The sequence below is a fragment of the Loxodonta africana genome, chromosome 19, assembly GCF_030014295.1.
Source record: "Loxodonta africana isolate mLoxAfr1 chromosome 19, mLoxAfr1.hap2, whole genome shotgun sequence".
Classification (NCBI taxonomy): Eukaryota; Metazoa; Chordata; class Mammalia; order Proboscidea; family Elephantidae; genus Loxodonta; species Loxodonta africana.
Genome location: NC_087360.1, coordinates 68,000,460 through 68,020,613, shown reverse-complemented (window position 1 = coordinate 68,020,613; position 20,154 = coordinate 68,000,460). Strand labels below are relative to the sequence as shown.

The 20,154-nt window shown below is 41.9% G+C and overlaps 1 protein-coding gene across 3 annotated transcripts in view; it reads left to right on the top strand.

The window, feature by feature from the left end:
* NRG1 (neuregulin 1) overlaps nucleotides 1–20,154 on the top strand; it is a 1,186,330-nt gene that overhangs the window by 936,750 nt on the left and 229,426 nt on the right. The window contains exon 1 of one of the 3 annotated variants that reach the window (XM_064272829.1): nucleotides 12,056–12,229. The exons of the other annotated variants lie outside the window; for them this stretch is intronic. Coding sequence (XP_064128899.1) covers nucleotides 12,130–12,229 — 100 coding nt within the window. The 5' untranslated portion in view covers nucleotides 12,056–12,129. Of the gene's footprint in view, nucleotides 1–12,055; nucleotides 12,230–20,154 lie in introns of those variants that run through there. 3 annotated transcript variants of the gene reach the window in all.

Below are 20,154 nucleotides of genomic sequence, written 5' to 3'. Positions count from 1 at the left end.
AATCGAAGTTTATAATACCTCATTGTGATGATCGATAAGGAGCCCTGGTGGCATAGTAGTTAAGAACTAGGCTACTAACCCAAAGGTCAGCGATTGGAACCCATCAGGGGCTCCTTGGGAGAAAAGACCAGGCAATTTGCCCTCTTAAAGATTACATCCTGGGAAACTCTATAGGGCAGTTCTGCTTTGTCATTTAGGGTCACTTGACAGCACACAACAACAACAACGTGATGGTTGATGAATAACAAGTGTTGGCATTATTGTAGCTTTTTTTTTTTAATGTGGGGAAATGATGCATAAAAAAATAGAGTAGGTAAATAAGGGGCTAACATGGATTTAAGTACATAAAAAAGTAGAGATAGAAATCAGCTATCCTTGTTCTAGAACCCTGCTAGCTATAGCTTTTGCTTGAACAAATCTATCAATAGGGGGCTAAGACAGCTGCAGAGCTTGGAAGAGCTGCAGGTACTTTGGGAAAGCCTAGTTTAGTTGGAGTAAAAAGTTAAATTTGGAAAGATTTCAGCTGCAGCTCAACCATTCTGGAGCTGGATTAAATGTAAATTGTTAATGCTTTGAGCACATTTATCATCTATTCATTTTGATACACATTTGTTGGGTGTGTGATTTATGGCGATGTAGAAGTGATTCCTGAGGCTTAATTCCTGCAGAGCAGGGAGATAGCCTTGAAAACAAATAATTGTAATAATGTGGGTGCTAAACTGAAGCGATATGTAAGGAAAATACATTTGCAGCCGCAATTGTTTCTGTTTGGGGCAAAAAAAAAAAAAAAAAACCCTTTGTGAGCGAGTCAATTCTAACTCATAGGGATCCTATAGGACAGAGTAGAACTGCCCTCATAAGTTTGCCAAGGAGCGGCTGGTGGTTTCGAACTGTCAACCTTTTGATTAGCAGCCAGACTCTTAACCACTGCATGGCCAGAGCTCCCTGTTTGGGACTATTGGGCAAAAATACTCAGAAGAGGTGAGTTTTGTCTGGGCCTGGATGGAAGACTAGAAGACCATCAGGAAGAAAAAGGGAATGAAATTCTAGGTAGAAGGAAAAACAGAGTTAAAGCCATAGAAGTAAGAAAATGTATAGTTTAGTGTGGCCAGAATGCACAGAACTCCTGGGAGAAGATTGAGAAGAGGTTGAATATTTATGTGGCAGTTACATAGGGAGGACAGTGCTGTTCTCTAAAGAAAAGTTTCAGCTTTAGAGCAACAGGAATCCGATAGAGATACTAAGCGAAGGAATGACAAGATAACAGCTATATTTTAAGAGATTAACTCTGGCAGCAGGAGGGAGGAAGGCCATGTGTGGAAACTGAAATGGAAGCAGTGAGATGAGAACTAGAAAAGTCCAGTCAAAGAATGATGAAGAAGACCCCAACCAGGAGAGAAGCGAGATCAGTGATGAGTATAAAAGCTGCCTCAGGGGTCAGTGCGCTGGACATGGGGGCACCTAATGGCTGGTTCAGAGGAGGAAGGAAGAAGGGAAGGAGAAAAATGAAGGAAGACGTCTAGTTTCTGATCTCAACCTGTTTTTTGTTTGTTTTGTTATGGCACAGTGGAGCTAATGTACTGTATTTTGGACATGTTCAATTTGAGGTAGAAGGAAATAGAACCTTGGAGTTCATTTAAAAAAATGAGAGGTCTATCAAATAAACATTTGTGAATTATCAGCAGTTGAGGTAGTGGTAGTGAAAAACATTTTTGCAGGATTATCGTGTAGCCTCTGAGGAAGAAAGACCTGGCCATCTGCTCCCATAAAGATTATAGCCTGGAAAACCATATGGGGCAGCTCTACTCTGTCATATGGGGTCACTGTGAGTTGAAAATTGACTTCATGGCACCTAACAACAACAATCACGTAGTAATGAAGGGCCAGCAGACAGGTAGGAAAAAAAATTAGGAAAGAAAGAAAATCCTGCGACTGAGATCTTAGCGTGAGTCCCTGGAAGGGGTTTCCAGAAGTTGTGTTCATTAGTGTCACCAAAGCATAATAAAGATAAAAAAGGGGACGTTTCATATGAGAATTAGGAAGATATTGGTGAATTTTGAGCACTTTCATTAGAATGGTGGTGAGTGGGTAGGTGAATTTTGGGAAGAGAGAGTCTGCTTTTGCCAAAAAACAAAAAAGAACTGAGGGTGCTTGATAGAGATGGAGAAGGAAGGGTCAAAAGAGTCTCTATGTTTTGTTAGTTTGTTAGAATGAAACAAGGCAGTATTCATGGAGAAAACGGGCCATGGGGTTGACCTCGCATTAGAGATTTGCTGGGCAAATACAGTAGTAGGTCAAGGAAGGAAAGACTTGATAAGACTTTAAGGAAAAATTCATTAGGAAAGAGAAAGAATAATAATAAAAAATGAGTTTATAAAAGATACATTAACATTGCATGCATGCCCATAGTAAACACATACTGACACAAATCCTAGAACATCATTGACTCTCAGGGATCTGCTAATTATCACGAAAATACAAATGATGGTACATTTCCATCACATTCTATCAGAATATCTTGGGGAGGGGGGCATAGGAAAAAATTCACAGAACCCCAAAGCAAGATAAAATATGTCTTAGTTATCTAGTGTTGCGGTAACAGAAATACCACAAGCAGGAATTTATTCTCTCCCAGTCTAGGAGGCTAGAAGTCTGAGTTCTGGGAGCCAGTTCTAGGGGAAGGCTTTCTCTCTCTTTGGCTCTGGGGGAAGGTCCTTGCCATCAATCTTCTCCTGGTCTAGAAGCTTCTCAGCATAGGGACTCCAGGTCCAAAGGATGAAGGATGATCTGCTCCTGGCTCTTCTTGCTTAGTGGTAATGATGTTCCTTTCCTCTCTGCTAAATTCTCTCTTTTATATCTCAGAAGAGATTGACTCAAAGACAACCTAATCCTGTAGATTGAGTTCTGCCTCATTAACATAATTGCCTCTAATCCTGCCTCATTAACATCATAGAGGTAGGATTTACAACACAAAATAATCACATCAGATCACAAAATGGTGGACAACCACACAATACTGGGAATCATGGCCTAGCCAATTTGACACACGTTTTTGGGAGACACAATCCAATCCATAACAACATCTGATTAAAAATGCCTTTTTCCTCCCATGTATAAAACCAGGGCTGATTGGAGCCAGTCTTATAGACAACAGTCTCAACTGGATTGACCGAATTTTTTGTGCCTGAATATACCTGCTTTAGGGGAGCCCAGCGAATTTGGTCTATTATGTAAAGAAAGATTACTCCCAAAATGCTAGTCCATACATATCCTTAGACATTCAGTTGAATATTTAGGGTCCAAGATCACCTTCAGAATTTTCCTGGGCCCCAAAGAACCCTACATGCTGGATAAGACCCTAGGCAACACCAGAACTCACTGCCATCACTTGAATTCGGTGGTTTCCATCTTGTACCGCTGCGAAAGAGTTGGAACAAAACCAATCTTTATGATTAAGCAGAAAAGACAACATTTTCCATAAGAATGTAATCTTCTGCATGGTTGTTGTTGTCAAATTAGGTGCCGTTGAGTCGGTTCCAACTCATAGCAACCCTATATACCACAGAACCAAACACTGCCTGGTCCTGCGCCATCTTTACAATCTTTGTTATGCTTGAGCCCGTTGTTCCAGCCACTGTGTCAATCCGTGTGCATGGTTGGTCACCAGTTATTTCTTGGATGGTCATTCGGTTTCTATGAAGCTAGTTAATTGTTCTGCTAAATCATCTTTAACAGATACTTGCCATCTTGAGTTGTTAATACTTGTGAAATTCTTTTCCCAAATGAATGAGAATTGAAAGATATATATATGTATAATATAGCATGCATATATACAAAAATTCTCAAATATATATATATATATTTTTTTGCCATCTTGAGTTGTTAATACTTGTGAAATTCTTTTCCCAAATGAATGAGAATTGAAAGATATATATATGTATAATATAGCATGCATATATACAAAAATTCTCAAATATATAGTGTGTTGAAAGTTGGTCTGTTGTAACTTGAGTTCTAGGCCAGGGTCCAGGGATGGAGATGATGGTAACATTCCACTGAGAACTTCAGTCTTGGCTCTTAGCTCAAAACTAAAACTCCCTAGTCAGGCCAGATATATGAAGTTTTGGGCTCCAGCAAGAGAAGGAACTGAAAAAAAAGGAGGGTATTTATAAAGATTTAGTAAGGAAGTAAGGAGGAATTATGTGGGAAAGAAGTAAAAAGAATAATTATGGTGTTATTACATGGCTGGGCCAGATACAGAATATTGCGGGTCAGTGTTTCATTCCATACAGCCCAGTTATGTTGACATTATGAAGTCATTTCCTATGTACTATAATCTGTTTTGGAAATGCTTTCTATCAGGTTTCTCTTATGGAACATATAGAAAAAAAAAGTTGACCTGTTAAATTAGTCTTACTGTTCAAATATTTAGGAGCCCCGGTGGTGCAGTGGTTAAGAGCTCCGCTGCTAACCAATAGATCGGTGGTTCAAACCCACCAGCTGCTCCATGGGAGAAAGATGTGGTAGTCTGCTGGGTCCATAGATTACAGCCTTGTAAACCCTATAGGGTCAGTTCTACTCTGTCCTATAGGGTCTCTATGAGCTGCAATCAACTTGAAGGCAATGGGTTTGGCTTTGAGGGGGTTATGATGAGACAGGCACAGTGTTAGAGATTACCGAGGAGCATGAAATAGCCACGGTCTTTGTTCTCAAAGAGCTTAATGCCCACTGGGGACAGGTCACTGTAAAACTAATCACAAAGACCAGCACACCGATTTCAAACTGAGAGAAACTCTGTGAAGGAGGTGTAAAAAGTGTGATGGAAAATTGTATCAGGATGAGTTGAAATACTTTTCAAAGGTATTAAAAATCTTCACTAAGTGATGGAAATTCATGTGGGGTCTGAGAGATAAGTAGGAAGTAGGCAAAGTGTGGTGGTTGTGAGAAGATTTCAGGGAGAAGAAACACAAAGTGCAAAGGCACTGGGGCAGGGAAAGGACATTGAGCTTTAGAGGCATGTTGCAAAGAGGTCCTCGTGGATGAAACATAACGAGATAAGGTTGGCATCAGGTGCAGTCTAGCTCTACAAGGGCCTTGAATGTAGTCCTGGGAAGCAAAGAGTGTCTGGATTAGATTTGCATTTCAAAGATTCTTCTGGTTGCTGTATGGCAAAATGTTTGGAGGGAGCCAGAGTCCAGTCAGAAAGGTTTACTATACAGGTAGTCCCCGGCTTACGACCAGTTCCTCCCACGATTCCGTCCTGAGTCAGTTCTGACGTAAGTCAGATAAATACCTGCTTTTTTTCTTTCAGTTTTCATTTTTTTTTTATTGCCTTTTATTATCAGTGTCTGTATAAATCCTATCTTTATTTGTCTTTAGGGGTTGGAAACATTACATATAAACATCTGCAAGTGAACATCTGAGGATAACATCAGCAAATTACGTGCTGCAACATTGTATGTAGTACAAAAACAAAACAAGATGATGGTAAGCGCAGCTAATGGTAACTTGAGTACGTCATTGAGGACTACTTGTAGTCAGGGCAGAGAGCTAATAAGGCTTAGATTTGGATGGTACTGAGTGAAGGGGGATAGAATGAAGTCAAAATGAAAGGACTTGGGAATGGGCTGGATGCAGAGACCCTAACCAAACCCATTGCCATGGAGCCAATTCTGACTTACAGCGAACTTGTAGGACAGAGTAGAACTGCCCCCATAGGGTTTCCAAGGCTGTAAATCTTTATGGAAGCAGACTGCCACATCTTTCTCCCTCAGAGTGCCTGGTGGGTTCGAACTACCAACATTTTGGTTAGCTACTGAGAGCTTTGACCACTGTACCACCAGGGCTCCTGGATGCAGAAAAGGAGGTGTCAAAGATGATTGTCAGGTTTCTAGCATAGGCAATTAGTAATCCACTGATAAAATACGATAATATCAGAACCAGGTGCCAGGTACGGTGCTTGGAGTTTTGACAGAGAAATGAAAAAGTCTATAAAAGGATATATAATCTCTGACTTTTATCGACTCGCATTCTAATGCAGGAAATTCTCATTTCTAATAGGGGAAGTGAGAAACAATAACTGTACACACACACATATGTATATGCACGTAGATGCAAATAAACACACAGCTGTATAAATATATGCATGTGTATATGTATATGTGTAAATATATATGTATATATATAAATTTGAGGTGTTTGTATCATGTACATATCTGAATTCACTTTGGAAGGGGATGAGGAGGATAAATACTTATGGAATTCAGAAAGAGTAATCAAAACGTTGAATGAGACTGTGTTCTTGTCAAAAGAAATTTAAGTGTTTTCAGAAGCTATTTATTAATTCTCTACCTTCTTACATAGGAGATTTATGACACTGGCCCTATTTATCAAATGTTGTTGTTGTTGTTAGGTGCCGTTGAGTCAGTTCCAACTCATAGTGACCCTATGCACAACAGAACCAAATACTGCCCTGTCCTGTGTCATCCTTTACAATTGTTTTTATGCTTGAGCTCATTGTTGCAGCCACCGTGTCAATCCATCTCGTTGAGGGTCTTCCTCTTTTCCACTGACCCTGTACTTTGTCAAGCATGATGTCCTTCTCCAGGGACTGATCCCTCCTGACAACATGTCCAAACTATGTAAGACACAGTCTCACCATCCTTGCTTCTAAGGAGCATTCTGGTTGTACTTCTTCTAAGGCAGATTTGTTCGTTCTTTTGGCAGTCCACGGTATATTCAATATTCTTTGCCAACACAACAATTCAAAGGCGTCATTTCGACTTTGGTCTTCCTTATTCATTGTCCAGCTTTCACACGCATATGATGCGACTGAAAATACTATGGCTTGGTCAGGTGCACCCACGTGTAAGTTAGTTTGTCGTAGTGTGGGGGCTTGCGAGTTGCTGTGATGCTGGAAGCTATGCCACCGGTATTCAGATACCAGCAGGGTCTCCCATGGAGGACAGGTTTCATCTGAGCTTCCAGACTAAGACAGACTAGGAAGAAGGACCCGGCAGTCTACTTCTGAAAAGCATTAGCCAGTGAAAACCTTATGAATTTATCAAATAGAGACCATAAAAAGAAAAGTAGCCACTAGTATTCAACTGTATTATCCATTTCTAATCCATGATTATCCATTTCATAATGCCTACAATCATGAGGGTAATATTAATAATAATAATAATAAATAACAACAGTAACCATTGGTGTGTAGTAATTTTTTAAAAACAATCACAAATAAGCAGAAAAACAAATACAGATTTAATTTTAATGTTTGAATATTACCTTTTTGGTATTTTTCTTTGGTTTCTAAACTCATAATTTTGTCATCAAACTGACTCTTCATAGCAGAGAGAATATGCTTAATTAGGAATTCTGTTAAATATCTGCCAAATGTAATGGAGGACACCATTTCTAGTTTTGTCAGGGTATCTCACTGGTCAGAAGCCCTTTGTTTACCACATTCTAACTAAACATTTAGGACAAATGCTAATCTGTTAATTATTAATGATGTAAGTAATTTTCCTCTCTCACTCTAGAGCCTCAGCTTGTTTCAGTTCTGTGTGTATTCCTTTTGATTGCTTGTTAATACCTTCTATGTACAGTGATAGTATGTGAGAATATTCTCTAATTTCTAAGATAGTATTGTTGGTGTTGTTGGGTGCCATGGAGCCAATTCCCATTCATGGTGATCCATATGACACAGTAGAACTGCTCCGTAGGGTTTTCTTGGCTATAACCTTTATGGAAGGTGATCGCCAGATCTTTTCTCCTGTGGAACCGCTGGGTGGGTTGGAATCACCAACCTTTTGGCTAGCAACTGAGCGCTTAAACAATTGTCATTTACCATATAGGGTTGCTGGGAGTTGGAATCAACTTGGCAACAGGTACAGGTCTGGTATAATCTGTGATACAGATAGCCAACTTCTAGGAGTCAGCAGAAGTGACTTTCACATGAAGCTAGTAAAGCTTACCCTTCAGGGGCTCTCATTTGTGAAGGCCTCTTCAATGATCTTGGACCTAAATTTGAATTTTTATGTTCTTTTCCTTTGAAAAGGTCCCCCAATTTTTATGCACTTCGGACCCCAGAAAACTTACTGGACCCTACATTTCATGCTGTGTTGTAATAACTTGGCTTTATGTCTTCCTCAGAATGTTTTAGCTTCATGAAAGCAAAGACGGTATTTTATTTCTGTTTCTCTGCTATCTAGCCCTTGGTAGATGTTCAGTAAACCCTTGGTGAAAGAATGAATGAGTCACGAACATTTAGTGGTTGTTTTGGACTTAAATGGTGAGTAAGATTTCCTTTGCATTTATGCATCTTCATAATGTTAACTTCTTGCAAAGTTTTTTTTAAAAGAAATCTTCATTTAAATTACCTTAAGTTACTTCTCTTTTTTAAAAAAGTTATAACTATTTGCAGATCTCCAAATTAAATTCCTGTTACTGTCAATATGCATACATTTTGCAAAAATGCAACCTCTAGTCACATGTTATTTCACTTAATTTTTGTCCTTTAATTTTTCTTGGAGTATTTTCCAAATGGGAATTACTGAAAGGGTATATTTGGTCAGCTTTGTAGATTCTAACAGTACTCTTAAAAGTTAAGGCTCACCAAAGGGAAATGTTATAGCCCATGATTGCACTTATTTTAAATTGTCGTATCATATACATCTACATTTTGTTTTTCTTATTTATACATCTCCACTCTTTTAACATTTTTTTTAACGAGGCTTGACATATGTTGACAGGTTGACATATATTTTCTGAGAGCTGATATACCCTATATGATATATGCTCTAAGAGCCGAATAGTACACAATAAATTAATAAAATTGAATCATGAAGATATGCCATAGTCTCTAAATTAGACAACCGAGGTTCATATTTTGGTTATCAAGAAAGCAGAAACAGTTTTTTCTTCTCTATCCCTTGTTCTGACCAGTTCCAAACTTTTTTTTAAAGTGCAAAAGAAATTCATTCACTACTTCCTGACTACAGAAATTAAGACTTTCAGTACAATCTCAAACTCTTGAGAAATCTCATAAACATTTTAATTATCCAAAAAATGGACTTTTATTTGGTTAATCTTTTAGGTGGGCATCAGTAATGTAATAAAACCTCTGACAAATTAACGTTAAGTAACACATTTAAGCAATACATTAAAAATACATTAGTAGGAGAAAATGTTTTAGATTATGCAAGAGTTTCCCGACAATTCAGTAGCCATGGACAACTAAAATATGACTACAAAATCTTAACAATTCCAGAAAATGGCCTTATATTCATTTGGGTTTTCTTCAATCTTTCTTGGAAGTTCTTTCAACATTTATTATTGTGATTTTTTTTTTTTAATCCTCTATCACATCTGACCAAGGAAAAATAATTATTAAATGCTCATTCATATCCACCTTCCTCCTTCATATTGATTGGTTTCCCTGCCCCTATGTATTTCCATGGGAATCCTGTTGTTAGAAAGTGGCTGCCATGTTTTATTTTTAAAAAAGGTGGCTGCAATTCCAGTAATCTCTTCTGTAGTTATTCCTGGTTAGTTTTGGAAGATTGTCAACTACTATAGGTTCATTCATATGGAAAACTACCACAAAATTCTAGGGTCTTCCATTATCGCCACTGAAAGTTAGTGTAATTAATAATTAATAAGCTTTTGGTGAAGTAAAACATTCAGATCCTGAATAAAAATGATCAAAACTTTAGTATTTCCATATATAGGGATTTTACTACTGGTTTGTTTTATGTGGGAAGCTCTTAAACCTTCTCAGTACTGAAAATTTTGCCTTACCTTCTTTAATTCTAAAAGAACTATATACTTGGTACCATGTAGCTATCGTACGCTGACCTCTTACATGGTCTCACGTTGTCGAGAGAAAGTGTTTTTTTGAAAGGGCTACTCTTGCCTGGATTTTGATGTTTCCTGCTTGCTGAGCAGTGGCCCCTCCTGGGAAGGCAGAGTTATTTCAGTCAGCATTGAGACTCCATTTCCCATTAGACGCTGGGGAATATTCTAGTACTATTCAGATTTATTCACAATCTTCTCTATGGTTTTGCTGTTTTTTTATGGCCCAGTGAAATTCACATGTGATGTCTGTTGGAAGGCTATCAGGATATTCGGATATCAAACATTTAAAAATGTATAATAGTGGCAATGCTGCTGAGATATCTTGGAAGTAGGAAACCTACTCAACAGTCAGTCTGGTTCTTATTATAACGAAAATTAAGCTGTTTTTAAATTTATTATTCTTATTTTGGGACAGCTTTTAAATGAATCTATTTGCCCTGCTTTTTCCCACAGGTACATGGATAGCAAAGAGGTTCCCTAGATTTCACCTTTATTTAGATAGGGGCAGTTAGAAAATACACTGAGAAGGTTGCCTGTAGGTAATAGTTCAGACAGCATTAACCACTGAGAGCCAGAATCAAGAGACAGGCATTTTTAAAGAGAAGTAAGTAGACTTCATATATAGATTAGCATACCCCCTTCCTGACCACAACGCAACAAGTGTGTATCGCTGCAAAGGAACAGGCTAAGTTAGACACAGCAAAGGTCTAAGGATGTCAGTGTTTTTTTACGTGGAGACAATTCTGGGTCATTCCGTGGTGCGGATTCACTCGGGCCTTTTAACTTTTGCTCCTTGCAGCAGGGTGCCAACATTTTCCTGATTCACTACTCTTCAGAATTCTCCACCAGAGGGAGGACAAGGGATGAACAAGTAGTTTTCAGCCGCAGTTCGGAGGAAATTTTCTCCCCATTCTATTTCTCCCTAGTTGGTTTCTTACTCAGCAGAACTGAGTGGCTTCCGGGTAATGCTAGCTCTTAAATAGCGTTTTGCCAGTTTTTACAGCGTTTTTACTGATTTCAACAGCGTTTTCGGTTCCTTTGGAAATTAAGTTGTAATGACAGAGAATTGAGGCACCGCCTTAGAAGAGGTCAGGTTATTTATGTATTTGGAGGAAACGCTGACGATGAGAATTCTGACAAGCACGTTGTTAAACACAGGAAGGCAGGAATACACACATACCCAAGGGGGATCTCTATGAAGAGGGTGTAATCTGACCAACTTTGAGGTTCATTGAGCCCTTGCTGCCTTACACAAACTCCCTTTCACTCAGAGTTCACTTCTGCCCTACATGCGTGTGGGTTTTTATTATTATTTTACAAACCCTTCTGGGAATACAGTCCACGTTCCTCTCTCCCTTTCCAGGGTACCGCAGCTACAGGGTCTTAATTTGGAAGGGCAGGTGTCAGTTACAAACTTTGTTTCCCAACGTTCCTCCGCATTAAAGGGAACGGACCGGCCTCAGGACAGCGAGGAGCGACAGTCGCTGCGGCCTTGGTCTTTGGATCTCGCCCGCCTCCGGGTTCGGTTCCCGCGGCCCCACGGCGGCGGCGTCTCCGCGCAGCTCCCAGCGCCCCCTATCGGACGTTCCCGGCAGGCGCTCGGCGCGCCGCCGCCCCCCGCCCGGCCGGGCTCGGGAAGGAGAAGGGGCTGCGCTGGGGAGCGCCGAGCCCAGGCTCCTCCCGGTGGCGTGTCCGCGCCTCGGGGTGGGGGTGTGGTGGGGAAGAGGGAGGGGGCGAGGCAAGTGGAGGGTGAGAAGGAGGCGCCATCCCCCAACCTGCTGGCGGGAGGTGGATGGCTGTGGGGCAATAGAAAAAGGGCCGGCGAGGAGTTCTCCAAAACTTGTCGGAACTCCCAGCAGGCGCGGAGGGAAGGAGCGGAGCGGCGGCGGCTGCCTGGGCGACCGGAGCGCGGACGGGACGCTGAACGCCGCTCCCTCCTCGGGCTGCGAGGCCACAGAGCCGACCGCAGCGAGAAGCAGCGCGGTGGGAACCGAGGGCGGCCCGGGGCCCCTGGAGCAGCCCTGAGAGCGAGCGCAGGACGGACTGACCGCCAGCCCCAGGTGGCCGGCACCGCACGCCCTCCGCGCGCACCGCTCCCCGCCGGCCAGGAGATCCCTCGGCGCGGCACGAACGCGCAGCCCGGCCGCGCGCTCTCCCCCTCGAGGGACCAACTTTTCCCACACCCAGTCCAAGCCCTCGGAGCAGACTTGGGCTTCTCGCGCGTCGCTTCGCGGGTCGCCGTCCGCGTAGAGTGCGCACTTCTCCGACGACATGTCCGAGCGCAAGGAGGGCAGAGGCAAGGGAAACGGCAAGAAGAAGGATCGCGGCTCCGGCAAGAGGCCCGCGCTCGCCGAGGGCGGTCCGAGCCCAGGTGAGTGCGCAGCCGGCCCCGGCCGGTGTTCCTTCGCCTCGTTCGGTGCAGTCACCTCCCCTTCGCCCGCCCTTGCCCTCTGCCCCGGGCGTTTGGCTTTGCTCCCTCCGTGGGGCCGCCCCTCACCTGGGCGCCGAGTCCCACCGGCCGCCCGCAGCCGGCGCGCAGGTGAGGGGGCAGTAGCCCAGGCCGGCGCCCTCCGAGGGTCCGGGGCTCGCTGCGCTCCCTGGCACCGCCCTGTACCGGCCGCTCAGCCGCTGAGCCCAGTCTGGGAGCGGGACCCGGAGTGCAGGAGCAGAGGCTGGGTGCGCGCTTCTCCCGGCGCCAGGAGGGCTTTGCGCGGGCCCCGTCTGCCCTCTAGCGAGGAAAGCGGGAACGAGCCGCCGAGAGGGAGAGCCGGGTCCCCGCTCTGCGTGCCTGACTCTGGAGAAGGACGTGGTGGCGAAAAGAGGCCCTGTAGGCAGCTGCGCCTTAGTGTTTGGGCAGAGGGGACGCGGTGTAGGGTCGCGCAGGGTGCGTGTTTTCACCCAGATTTATTCCTGCGGTATTGGAACTCAGAGCAGCTGAGACGGATTCCTTGAAGTCTGCGAAGCCGGTAAAATCCAGTCCAGTGCCAGGAATCAGGTCTCATCCAAAGAAGTTCTACAAACTTTTGACTTAGCGGTTCTATTTTTCTGAGGCTCCTTGATAAGTATGGTAAATTTATGTTCCCCGGAGATGTCAGAAAACAAAAGTTTACTGGAATTTTTAACCCAGCTGTTTTCTGGTTATATGTAGTAAAAAGAAATGGCAGTCGAGGTTCTCTAAAGACACATCTTGTATGTGATGATCAGAACACAGACCTGAATGACAGTTGTACCTTACATTTCCTTATGAAGGGCCGATGCTTTAGACGCGTTCTTGAACAGAGGAGCCATCCCGGATACTTGTTTGTGAGGGATTGAGTGATGCCAAAAACAAAGGGTGCGGGGGAGGGATGGGGCATGACGGCTTTGGTTCTGCGTCTGCAATTCCCAATCGTGAATTGATTAGCTGCTTTAAGTTACTTTAAGTGGATCCCGAACACACATTTCATCAAGTCCTTGAAGAATTAATCCAATAGCTGTTTGTAATACCGTGGTTGAAGAAGAGAAGTATATGCCTGTTTCTTGCAGGAAGAAAACAAGCCAGATTTACTGAGTCCTCTCATTGTCATCACTGAAAGCGTCTTGAAACCTGGGTTATTGGCGGAGACCTTAAGCAGGTCTTGACCAAAAGAAGAAATCAAACAGAGTAATTGTTTGGCCACTGACCATTCACTGTGCTTGCTTTTATAAGACACTGCTGATCACATTCACCTTAATTGCCTTTCCTTAGCCCTCCTGAGGGGGGATTGAAATTTTCTTTATTTTTACCCTATGGTTTGGTCATGCAATGTAGCATTTTATTCACCAAGGTATGGATTGAGCTGGATTACCATCCTTTTTCAGTGACTTTTTTTTTTTTTTTTTACTGTCCTTCCCAAGGTCATCATAGTAAATTAAATAGATGTTAGCCCTGAACCAAACTGTAAAATGGTAAGGAGCTATTTGAGTTGTTGTTGGTGTTGGTTTACTGTCCTGTCCATCAATGCCTGGCTTTCACGACTTTTACGGTCTTCTGTTGGTATCCTGGCGAATTAAGGAAAGCAATAGTTTGAAGTAGCATCACTTCCAGGTAGCACGTTTGCATTTTATCAAGGGTTCATAGCAGTCATGCTTTAACAGAGAAATTTCAGACAGCGAGGTAGTTCAGTGGGGGAGAGATTTAGGAATAAGCTGGCATTTCTGTGCCCAGAAGACCTTATCTTCAAAATAGGTAGCTGTTTTGTGACTAGCTACTGCTCCCTCTAGGAGCCCTGGTGGCGCAGTGGTTAAGCCATTCAGCTGCTAACTGAAAGTCAGCGGTTTGAACCTACCAGCCGCCCCACAGGAGAAAGACTGCTTCTGTAAAGATTTCAGCCTTGGAAACTCTGGGGCAGTTCTATCCTGTGCAGTAGGGTCGCTATGAGTTGAAATCAACTCCCGGGCCACAGGTAGTGTCCTCTTGACTCTGTTCGAGAACTTCTTGGTGGCTCTCAGTCTGCTTTCCAACCACTCTTGTGCTCTCTAAACCAGTTAGATTGGCATCTTTAAGCGACATAACATCTTCTATCCTTTTGGAAAAATTAAAGTGAACTTGGTTCTAGATGAGTTGTTTTTAGTATATTTGTCTGTCTTTGGCGAGGAACTTTTTTTTTACCACCTCCTTGCACTTGTTAAACCATATACGAATATTTATTCTTGATTTGACAAACATGGTCTTCTTGAAACTAGCTTTATGCAAAAGCCTCCCAGTTGCCTTGGAACCTGTTCCAATTCATGGTGACAGCAATGCCTAGATGTCAGAGTAGAGCTGTGCTGCATAGGTTTTCAGCAGCTGAGTTTTCAGAAGTAAATCTCCAGGCCTTTCTTCTGAGGTGCCTTTGGGTGGATTCAAATGTCCAACTTTAGGTGAGCAGCTAAGCACGTTAACCATCCATACCACCCAGGGACTCCTACGTAAAACCACATGGTGTTAAATAGTATTGCTTTGAAGTCCATGGTTCCTCTACTTTCTTGACCTTTCTCTTAAAATGGTAACTGCCAGCGTACTCTTCCTTACGTTAGGAGCTTCAGAGAATAAATAGAGCCATAATGGTTTGGGGTAGACGCCTATATCTATTTCTCAGGCTTTTTGCATTCTTTAGGTCGTAGTTATCCTCGAAGGAGCAATCTCTAGATGCCGTCATAACTGTAGTATTGCCACTTGCCATGCCAGCCCAAATAATGACTTATGAGGACGCCCATCTCTTGATTTGCTCCTGTATTATGCCCTTCAACCCCAGGTTTTACCTAAAATAGCCACGGAAACTGTTTTCCTTAATGACACACATACAATAGTCAAGCCTCTCTTTGGATGTTTTAACAGTGCTTCATGACAGTCAGGGGAGATACAGTGCCGAGGGAACGCAGCCCCTTAGCCTGCTGCGTGCTACATTACAGACATAGGCGTAAACACATCTGTTGGAGGGAAACTTTCAAGGGGAAGGTTTTTTTTTTTTTTTAAACTTTCATATGACACGTGTGACTGATCTGTGACGTATACATGGCTGTGTTCACAGCATCCACGTTTTTATACAATCAACTGAAGATTCAGTTGCCCACTACTGGGGCTGCAGATGTCCAACAGAATTATCTATTCCATAATAATGGCCCTAATATGTCCCAAGGCCTTGGGGTCATTGATTCCTCTTCTTTGCTGAAAATAAGGAACTTCAGCGTAATCCTGGGTTCTGCATCATGTGTCCATACACCCAGGGCCCAGTGATGTCCTGGGCCTCCTGCATGCCGGACCTCCCACATTCAGGCTCTTGATGTTGACTCAGTTCTTCACCTCAACAAACTTTTTCTTTTGAAGCCTGGATTATGAAACCAGAGATTTTCTTTCTTTTTTTTTTTTTTGCTCCAAGACTCCTTTATAATTTTCTGTGAGACTGTTTGCTGATATCTTTTTCTTTCATTAAAACACAACATTGCAAAGGATTCTTTTTCGTTTTTCACTCTTAAATGACTGGGAACAAATTTACGATCAAGCCTAATCCAGTTTTAGAACTGTCTGGTCTCTCTTCAGAAACCCTGGTAGTGTAGTGGTTAAGTGCTGTGGCTGCTAACCAAAAGGTTGGCAGTTCGAATCCACCGGGTGTTCCTTGGAAACTCTATGGGGCAGTTCTACTCTGTCCTATAGGGTCGCTATGAGTTGGAATCAGCTCGATGGCAATGGGTACAGTACAGGTACAGTCTCTCTTCACCCCAGTCCGAAAAAACCAAACCCGTTGCCGTCGGGTCCAACTCATAGTGACCCTATAGGACAGAGTAGACAGAAGGGGTGTTTTGTAAGTACAGGTGGTAGAAAAATTGAGAAACTACATATCTCAAATGGGTGGAAGCAGGGTGTGTGCTCCCCAGACGATACCACCCACTTGTTTTGTTAACTGAGTGGCTTCACAGGCCACTTGTTAGCATTCTTGGGCATGAAGTGCCCTATTACTAACAAGATGGCATGCATTTACAAAACAGGAGGACTGTCTAGTAGTCTGTTTCAGCTCGGTCACTTGTAACCACTTACCTTATGTAATTATGAAAAGCATAAAAAATTATTTACAGAATGAAATATGGCCTATTTAGAGTACTTAAAAGAGCTGGAAGAGTGGAAGAAACTTAGTATACCGTTCTCATATCTGCAAAATGATACTGATGGAAGAATGAGGAAAAATATATATATTAAAAAAACCCAGTGCCGTCGAGTTGAATATCAGAAAATATTGGAGGAGTATGTGAGCACCTTACTACATGCCAGGCACTATGCTGGGCACTTTTATATCCATTAATAAGGATAACGCACTGCCGTCGAGTCGATTCAGACTCATAGCGACCCTATAGGACAGAGTAGAACTGCCCCATAGAGTTTCCAAGGAGCGCCTGGTAGATTCGAACTGCCTACCTCTTGGTTAGCAGCCATAGCGCTTAACCACTACACCACCAGGGTTTCCTTAATAAGGATAAGGGTAGCTACTACTTATTGAATTCTTATCATGTTAACGGGCAGTAAAACAGATGGTTCATGTATTTTATCACAAAAAAAAAAAAAAAAATTTTTTTTTTTTTTTTCACCTGTCGAAAGCATGATAATGCCTCACTATAGGAGCCATGGTGGCGTAGTGGTTAAGATCCATGGCTGTTAACCAAATGGTCAGCAGTTCAAACGCACTGGCAGCTCCTTGGAAACCCTATGGGCCAGTTCTACTCTGTCCTGTAGGGTTACTGTGAGTTGGAATGGACTCGATGGCAACGAGTTTGGGTTTTTTTGGTTATTGGACAGTAAGTGCTGTTCTTAGCTCCTAGCTCCTAGTTCTACTGTTCCCTAACTCTATTGTCTTGGGGAAGTTACTTAATCTTTCTGTGCCTAAAAAAAAAAAAAGTGCCTAAGCTACCCTTTTTGCAAAATGGGAATAATAATAGCAATAATAGTATTATTATATATTATTATATGAAGCCCTGGTGGTACAGTGGTTAAGACATTGGCTGCTAACCAAAAAGGTGACGGTTTGGATCCACCAGGCACTCCTTGGAAAACCTATGGGGCAATTCTGCTCTGTCCCATAGGGCCTCTGTGAGTTGGAATCGATTCAACGGCAACGGATTTGGTTTTGTTTTTATTATTATACACTGTAGCTTATAAAATATATATTATTTAAAAAAAAAACAGTTGCTTTTTAGCCAGTTCCAACTCATGGTGACCCCACGTGTGTCTGAATAGGAGAACTGTGCTCTGTACAGATGTCAGTGGCTGAGTTTGCCCAAGTAGATCACCAGGGTTTTCTTTTGGGATACCTCTGGGTGGACTGTAGCCTCCAACCCTTTGGTTAATAGCCAAGCGCATTAACGTTTTGTACTGAGGTTGTTATGAGGCTTAGACAAGATGATCTGTGGACGGCAGTCTGAACATTGGCCAGCATGTAGTAAGTGCCCCAAAATGTTAGCTCTTTATTAAACAACTTAAGAAATGAATTGCCCGTATCTTTGCAAAGATATGTGATAGAATTTTCTAAATTTACCTTTTATAGTAAAAAATAAATCCAAAGCTACCCTTAGATTAGAGTGAGTATAAATTTTTTTGTATAAATATTAATATGTACTACCTGTAAATATAAAGAAAAGTGTATATGTATGTCAGATTCCATAACTGCATATATATGTTACAAAAACAGTGCTGAACTCAGTGTAAATATTGAAAGTAGAGTGAGGTGCGACATAATTTTATCTTAGGCAGAAAAATGTTGAGGCTTGCAAGCTCTGAGACAATTTTGAAACATGACTCCTTTTCTGGCAACACTTTAAGACTTGATGCTTAAACCTCATTTTATGATATAGAACACGTGATCTCTTTTAGGACTAGTATAATGGCAGTAATTGAAAAAGAAAGTTTATATTAGCATGTCCTTTGTTATCTTCTTATCAAGCATCACAGGGTATTGCTAGTGTAGTTTGTACAATCAGCTGTAGGTGTTTCTAAATATACACAGAATAATGTAATAAGTCTACACTTCTCGTTATTTCCTCCCCATGTCGCTAGAATGCTACAGGTAGTGTGTCCAAAATTCTGGAAGAGTGATAGATTCTTACCAAATAAGTGTTTTGTTAACATTACAAAAGTAACAAGTTAAATTTGGCTCCAACAGTATTGATAGTTTATCGGGAGCCCTGGTGGCACAGTGGTTAAGAGCTTGGCTGCTAACCAAAAGGCCAGCAGGCCGAATCCACCACCTGCTCCTTGGAAACTCCATGGGGCAGTTCTGTTCTGTCCTATAGGGTCCCTATGAGTTGGAATCAACTGATGGCAACGAGTTTGGTTTTGGTTTTGGGTAGTTTATCGTGTTCCTTTTTGATTATCAAGAAGAAAACAAAACAAGAGTCAATATTTTGGGTGAGTCATTTGATTTGGTCAAAGAAGAAGATAAATGGGCTTCTAAAGTTTTAGTTAACTCTGGATTTTGCTGCTTGACAAATAGAAAAAAAAATACATTCAGATAGTATTTTAGCTTAAAACTTGATTTATTCTAACCAGAGGAAAAATATCTATCAAATATGCTATTCAGTTTCATAAAATGAAATTTCCCTAAAGGAACAGGTGACACTTTGTATTTATCCTAATCCTGGGCTTGTCTGTATGTGTGTGCGCCCTGTATGTGTTTTAGTACCTTAAAAAAAAAGGGTGCTGCCAACATACCAATAGATGTCAGTGTTTGTTGCTTTAGAAAAAGTGAGATGTTAGAAAAAAGGAAAGAGGAAGCTTCATTGCATTTTCAATTTTAATAAGCATAAGGCTGGCGGCTTTAAAAAGTTTGACAGTTCATAATACACTCTATAGCCTTGTTTGTTTTCCATTTTGCTAGTAAAAAGATCACATTTTTATGTTCTGGTAAATATTAAAAGATGCTTCTCTACAATAAATTCCCAAAAGAATTCAGAACGTGGGTGGAAAATACGCTAATTCGTGTTTTGTTTTTTATGTAACAGCAGTTATTTGAGACTGTTGGTAAACCTTGGGTTTCTTTTGCATTTTTAAACTATAAACTACTAATTAGGCATGTTTCTTATATCATCTTGATCATAATTGATAAACCGCGCTTTTTAGCCCAACTCAAGTGAGCTGTGTGGCGTTCATCCCCAGACAGACTGCAGGTGGTCAGAATCATTCATGTTTGTCTTACCAGTGTCCCCTTTTCTCTGACCTCCAGAGGGCGCTCCAAGAGCATCACACTTTTGTTCCCCAAAGATTGATTTTTTTTTTCTCTTTTTAATTACGATGATATTTTGAGCGCTCTGTGGGGAGGCATTGGGTCCTGATACCATCAAAGTTAGCTGCCTCAACTGGTTTGTGCTGCAGCTAGATCAAAGAGCCAGAATTCATTGAGAATTCTGAATCAGAGTATTCAGAAACATTAGTCTGATAATGCACTTGTTAGCTTGCAAGAGGTCATCTGTTAGATGAATTTCAACCAGCACCTTTCTATCAGAGAACCAAGCAACTTTTAAGTCCGTTCTAGTCACCCCTTAGGAGTCCCTGGGTGGTGCAGATGGTTAAGTGCTTGACTAGTAACCAAAAGGTTGGTGGTTTGAACCCACGTGGAGGTGCATCCAAAGACAGGTCTTGTGATCGCTTCCAAAAGGTCACAGCCTTGAAAACGCTGAGGAGCACAGTTCTCCTTTGTACACATAGGGTCGCCATGAGTCAGAGTCCAGTGGTTTGGTTTTTGTTTGGCTTAATTACCCCTTACAGCAACTTCCTTTCGGTAAATATAGATGGTGTTGTCAGGATCAGTTTAC